At 39.4% G+C, this 6,628-nt stretch overlaps 1 protein-coding gene across 1 annotated transcript; it reads right to left on the bottom strand.

Moving 5' to 3' along the window:
* Window positions 1–589: 589 nt before the first annotated feature.
* Window positions 590–6,559, bottom strand: kdsr (3-ketodihydrosphingosine reductase). The gene is made up of 10 exons (XM_034137241.1): window positions 6,371–6,559; window positions 5,387–5,476; window positions 5,092–5,148; window positions 4,873–4,938; window positions 4,692–4,787; window positions 3,954–4,145; window positions 3,575–3,658; window positions 3,397–3,480; window positions 3,187–3,288; window positions 590–3,085 (listed from the first exon to the last, which is right to left on the bottom strand). The coding sequence occupies exons 1-10, from the start codon at window positions 6,557–6,559 to the stop codon at window positions 2,966–2,968; spliced, it is 1,080 nt and encodes a 359-aa protein (XP_033993132.1). The 3' UTR covers window positions 590–2,965.
* Between the last annotated feature and the right edge of the window lie 69 nt (window positions 6,560–6,628).

Below are 6,628 nucleotides of genomic sequence, written 5' to 3'. Positions count from 1 at the left end.
TGAATAGCCATTATTCTGGTGATTGCATGTGCAAAGCATAATTTTAACGACTTAAATCCACTCAAATCTAAACTGACACTGCTTTCATTTAGATCCAAACCAATTTTTTTTCAAGAAAAGCTCTAAGAGGATCCTAGTTAATTCATGAGGAGCAGTCAGACATGCCTTGCTGCTTTGATGTGGTCCAGCCACCCCCTTGTGGATGGAGATCTAACCTTGCAGTACACAATTGATGTACCTGTATACAATTTCCCTGTGTTCTTGTGATTCCCTACCTAGTCTCCTCTATCTGTCCAGCATGTCTTCTCATTCTCTGAAGGGACAAACAAAACATCCACAATCCTGTGTTTCTGTAAATCTGAGAGAGATGCTGCTCTGGAAAGTTTCCTCATGGAAGATTAAAATCTAATTTCCTCAAACAGAATACTTACATTCCCACAGCCCACGTACCCTTCTGAAAAACCCAGGTCAGCGATATGGTATTGAGAAAGCCAAAGACGTCTGCAGCTATGAAAAGTAAATAGTTAATGGTTGTGACAAAGAATGAAATCAAAAGCAATTTAAGAAACTAAAAGATTAAGACTAGGAATTAGATTTTTTTTCACAGGTATTTATTTAGTTTATCATGTAAGAAAATAAGACAAAGAAACGTTCCACTTCTCACATTTTCTTTCATGGCACACAAGGTGAAGGTGTTAGTTAAGTTTTTTGGCAGAAGAAAAAATCAAGAGGGGAAAAAAAAAGGAAAGAAATGTGCATTATGATTTTAATGTTTTGTACTCATATTGGGTATCTGATGATGACACCATTAAATAAGGGCTAACTAGCTTGACGGTTACATAACATAAATATTGACTCTATGTTCCAACATATTGTAAGCATAGGCTTCATTTGCATAGCTCATAGGTTAAAACAAAACTGCTTTTATATGGGCTACATGTTCTATTAACTATGTGTTGCTACCTTAATGTAAAAGACAACCTTTGAAAGCAATAAATGTACAATTGTGAAAAGCTTGAGTGCAGGAGAGCATGCCGTTAACCAATTTCCAATGAGAACATCATCAAACATGAGTCATCCATTCTCACTTTCATAACTTGGATTTCTGCCAGGCTTCTTTTTTTGTCATACAAAGACTGGAAATGGACAAAATACACAAGAACAGTTGGCATTTTACAGTGAAAGTACTAAAGATAACGTAATAAATGAACTGGTAAACCACATGTGGGTTGAGCCACATAGTTCTGTGGACAGGTGCATTCTTATCGCATTAGCTTTTCAGTAGCATATCTTAAGGCTGGGAATGGGTCCCCACACTGCGCCACAGCTTTAACAATCTAACTCACATCAACGAAGCAGCAACATCAAAAAAATCTCAAACAAATGCATTGCATCTACAAAAATTGTCTCAACACATTTTGGCATTCAAATATTGGTGTATTTAAAAATATGTTCTGATTTGTATGCTTTGTTATAAAGTACATTCTCTCCGTTTGTGATGGACAGAAGGAAGACTTGCAAGAGTCGACACTGTACTTTTCTCCCTCTATATGCAAAACATATGGAAACACATGTGGTGAATACAAGGTTTTTCAAGGAGGGAATGAATATTGTCATTTAGGGAGCTGCAGAGCCCCAACCGTGCGTGACGGGGTGACAGCAGGTCAAAATCAGAAAGACAAGGATAACACTTCCCTGCTAGTCCCTCTGCTATTTCGGCCTTTTTGTAAAACAAATCTCTAGCGCCCTCACTAGACCTACAGGGACATGACTCGACCTGCAAGTCTTGCCCGGCCCTGACTGACACCGCCCCAACAAATGATGGATCCCACTTGGATCTTGACTGGCTGGGGTGGCTGAATATGTGCACTGACACATTTCATGTAATAATGATATGCTTCCTTTCACATATTTAATGAGAAAATGTGTATTAAACTCTGGTCATATTCACAGGTGAAGAGTGACATTACCAGTGGTGGCCCTGTTGCCTCTTAATGTTTTTATGTCATGGCTTCAACCAGTAGTACCTGCTTTCCTTTCTCAATGAAATAAGATAGGATGCCAAGGAAAATAATTTGGTGCGTTTATTCCAGAGACGATAAAATTGAATGGCTTTTTTCCCCCCGGGGGTTTGGCTCAGTCACAGCTAACCCAAAACACACACACAATCATGCACCGAAATATATATTATCCCAAAAAACTGCGCTCTCTGATATCGCTGCAGAGTGCTCTTGTCTCTCAATCTAAACTTGGTTCAGACAAAACACAGAGGGTCTCAACCTGGTTTTAAACACAGAGGTAAAGTGCTTTGCCTGCAAAGACTTTTGGTATGAAAAGGTAGAGAATAAGGGCCTATTTAGACCAAACTGAGATATTCTAACATGTGGACCTTCCTTTGTAATACATGAAATGTGAAGATAAAAGCTGGGAGTTACCATCCTGGTTTTCACAATAACCCCTGGTGGGAGGGATTTCTTCTTTTTTTTTGGCATAACCGGTCTGACAGACGGTGTGTTGATTTTCCTCTTTGTGCGAAAAAAACAAACAAAAAACAGCACTGTGCAAGTGGAGGCCTGACATCTAGTGAATGGTTCAAAAAGCCTGCCTACTTTAGAACAAGGCTGTGGGATGTTTAGTCTGCCCCCATTCCCTTAAAGTAAGGCTGCTCCCTGAAAAAGAAGCAGGTGGACTATTAAACTGAAAAGTCACTGGAATGCTCAGAGAGGATAGAATAATGAGAATGACTGAAGTCTATGGAGGAGTTGTGTAACTGGACAAGCAAATAGTAAACATCTGCCACTCTAAATCATATCTCCTGATATCAGAAGTACACTCAAAGCCTGACCTTTCCTCCACCTACAGTTGTGCACTTGAACAGCTGGAGGAGGGGAGGGGAGGGGATGGGATGGGGATGGGGGGGGTGGAGGAGGAGGGGCATTGGGCTGTGAATAAGGTAAGGCTGCTGTCACTCCCTCTTGTCAGCTGCTTTCGACTGCTCTCTCTGAATCATGCAGCGGCGAACAATACTATCAAAACTCCCCAGGTAGAAGAGGGCGATGGTCCGAAATAACCCCATGGTAACAATCTGTGAACAGAAGATAAATGGACTTTAGAATTTGAAACTCGCACAATATTAACAGGAGCAGCATCACTCCAGTCAACGTGACAACATGTCCATGGCTTTACCTGCTGGAGACCTTCTGTGATGGAGGTGACCGGTGACATTCCACAGGTAAGGGCAGATAACATGTAGCCGTCGGGTCCCACAGAGCAGTTGAAGTTCCCCTGCTGCAAGAGCAAAGAAGATAAGGGACAGTCAGATAAATCAACAACAGATTATCCATGCACTGGACAAGAAACATGGTGGGTTAGTGGCAAGTGAAATGCATTTCTTACCACTGCATCCCGAACAATGATTTTGGCCACTTGGTCTGGTTGACACACTCCAGAGGTTTCAGAGATTAATGTGGTCTCTAGAGGCTAGCAGAGTAAAAAAGGAAAGGGATATGCTTTAAATAGAGCAGAATGGGAAATTAATTATGTAAACGTTTTTTTTTTTTAAAGAAATATTTACCTTGGACTTATTTTCCTCAGCCAATCCTGGAGTGTCAGTGTCAGGGGGGTAGGCCACAGTCACATAGATGTTGTAAGGCTTTATCTGGAGTAGAAGAAAAGCAACACTCACTGAACAATATGTCTTACCATTTGACATTGATGATAAACTACAACAATCAACCTTTTACACAAAAAGGCAATACTGTTAAGTACAAATGCCCCCTTTTGATAGATTGGGTCTCACATCAGCACAAGCAACTCAGCAGCAAAGTGGTCAGAAAATATAATTAACTAATTATTTTAACTATTGTAAAAGTGCTTTGAGTTGCAGCATGTTGCCTTGGTGTACAGAGGTAACCTGTGTAAATCTGTATTTGTTCAAGCGTACAAAAACTCACCTCCATCTGCAGAGACTCAGCTAAGCCACGCAGGGCAAACTTGGATGGGGAGTAGGCAGTGTATCCAAACAGGCCGATCTGGCCGGCTTGGGAGGACACGAACAAGATGCGACCCATTCTCCGCTCCTTCATCGTGGTTATGACAGCCCGCGTTGGGTAAACGCTGCCAAGGTAATTCACTTCCATCAATTTCTGTTGGAAGAGGCCATAATTCACTCATATTATAACAAGGTTGGTCCTGTAGATGTAGATTAAGTAGATTTTTGTAAAATAACACATTACATCCCATTGGTGTGGTAGGGAATTGTTTTTTGTATGTATATTAACAGAACAAAACTGGTAGTATGGCTATATGTAACTATTAGTATTGTTAGTAAGTGTGTTAAATAGAGACTGCACTGACCTCACCACCTTCAAAAAAACTTACAAAAACTCGCCTCTTCAAACTGGCTTTTAATGTGTGATTGTTGTTTTATTGCTCGATTTTAAATGTGATTTTTACTATATTTAATTGTTGTTCTTTTTTTTGTTTTTACTACCTCTGTAAAGTGACTTTGAGCACCTGTAAAAGTGCTTACAAAATAAATGTATTATTATTATTATAATTCCCATAATAACTTGGAAAGTTATGGCCCTATTCACAAACTATATTCTTTTTTTAACACTTCTTAAATCAGTAGCTTATTGTCTTAACATAAACATCATGGCCGTGTCTTGGCCTCAGTCCGAGGTACCTACTTTGAAACGGTCCACTTCCATGTCCTCAAACTTTCCGGAAATGGCTAAACCAGCGCAGTTCACCAACATATCGACAGGGCCGAGCTTCTCTTGAGCCTGCATGAAAGGAAAAATACACTTAAGCACTGAATTATTAAAAGGAACCCAAGATGTTCCTCTGTTGCTAAGAGAGTAACGTTACCTGTTTTATCACACTTTCCACCTGGCTGTAATCACTCGAAACATCCACTGATATGCAGAGCACCACCTGAGTAAGGAAATTAAACATTATCATATGCAATGTAATGCAAAATGGCATCAGCTATTATGCACTTTATAAACATGTAAACTGTACAGTCATAGAAGATGCTTTAAAACAATATCTAACAGTTAAAACTATCATTGAATAAATGGCACATACCTGTTTGTCATTGATGGCAAATTTCTCCAGCTCCTTCTTTGCTTGAAGCAATTTCGCCTAAGTAAAAAAGTGAATATTGTACATGTTAAATCTTCAGAAACATAAATGCTCACTGAACTGTTTAGCACAGAATAAAGTGCATGCAAGTGGAGAACATCCTTCACCTAAGTGAGTCAGTTAACCTTTAGAATATATTTGACTGCGTTTGGCATCAAATTTGTTGGCTATAACAACAAATAGGTTGCTAAGAGGCAAGACACAAAGGAATGATTTGTGGAATTTGGTTTTTGCTGACCTCATTCCGTGCCACCAAAGTGATGAAAGCTCCTTGTCTGTAGCACTCGATTGCAATGCATTTTCCAATCCCACTTGAGCCTCCTGTCACCTAAACATGAAAAGGGTTAGAACATTATAAACCAAAAGGTCAAAATCAAACTGCACTCTGTTGACAGATCATTATATACAAAAAAAACATGAAGTGGCCCAGCACTTGATATTCTAAACCTTCGTAACGGTAGGATATATATGACCTTTAGTGGCGTAAAGTAAGTACATTTACTCAAGTACTGTACTCAAATACAAATTGGAGATACTTGTACTTTACTTGAGTATTTACATTGTACTTCTTCCCCACTACAATTCAGAGGTAAATAGTGTACTTTTAATACACTACATGTATTTAATATATTTAGTTACTTTGCAGATTTGGATTAAGTATGTGAAATATAATCAACCCTTAAATAAGACTTTAGTTACACCTGGAGTGACATTTACAAGCTACCCTGCACAATACAAAGTAATTCAAACTAGCTGAACCTTTAACAGCTGTGATAAATACATTAATGCATCAATAGTTATGATCAAAACATATGATATATTATTCTGAAATCGTCCAATCTGCATGAGTACTTTTGGTACTTAAGAATGAATGCAGGACTTTTACTTCTCTACCTCTGATAGCCGGAGTAAATGCATTCGTTTTAAACTGTTTATGTATTGTTAGGGTAAACTTGCAAATAGAGTTGAGGGAGTTCGGAAGTTAGCGTTAGCATAACTGTAATGTCAACGTTGCCCAATTCATTATGTGGGCGTGTCACTTTTCATAACAGTTCACTGCCATTGTAAATTCGCAACTCAATATATTTTTCTCATTCAAAGCCTTACGGCTGGTTATAAGCTATAGCTTACAAACGAGAACTAGCTATAAAGCTACAGTTAGAGACAACGTTAGCTATCGTTAACAGCCTAACTAACGTCAGCAGTTAACATGCACACTTACCACGACGTGGGCCCCGTTCAGTTTCAGAGGCTTGGGGCTAATAAGAGGCGATATCATGTATAACAGCAACACAAAGGCAACAATAAAGGCAGCCACTACAATAAGCATGATGAATGGCAGAAGGAGCCACCAGGAATTGATGAAAAGCCAATCCGTGAACGTTGAGCTCAACGCTTCTTCAGAGGACATGGGTGAAACCTGACTATCGTTAGCTTGTTTGCTAACTAGCAGGCCAGCTTCTGGGGTCCAATAACGGGA

Source organism: Trematomus bernacchii, unplaced genomic scaffold, assembly GCF_902827165.1.
Source record: "Trematomus bernacchii unplaced genomic scaffold, fTreBer1.1, whole genome shotgun sequence".
NCBI classification, from domain to species: Eukaryota; Metazoa; Chordata; class Actinopteri; order Perciformes; family Nototheniidae; genus Trematomus; species Trematomus bernacchii.
The sequence above is the reverse complement of the archived record's forward strand: the minus strand, read 5'-3'. Positions and strand labels throughout refer to the sequence as shown.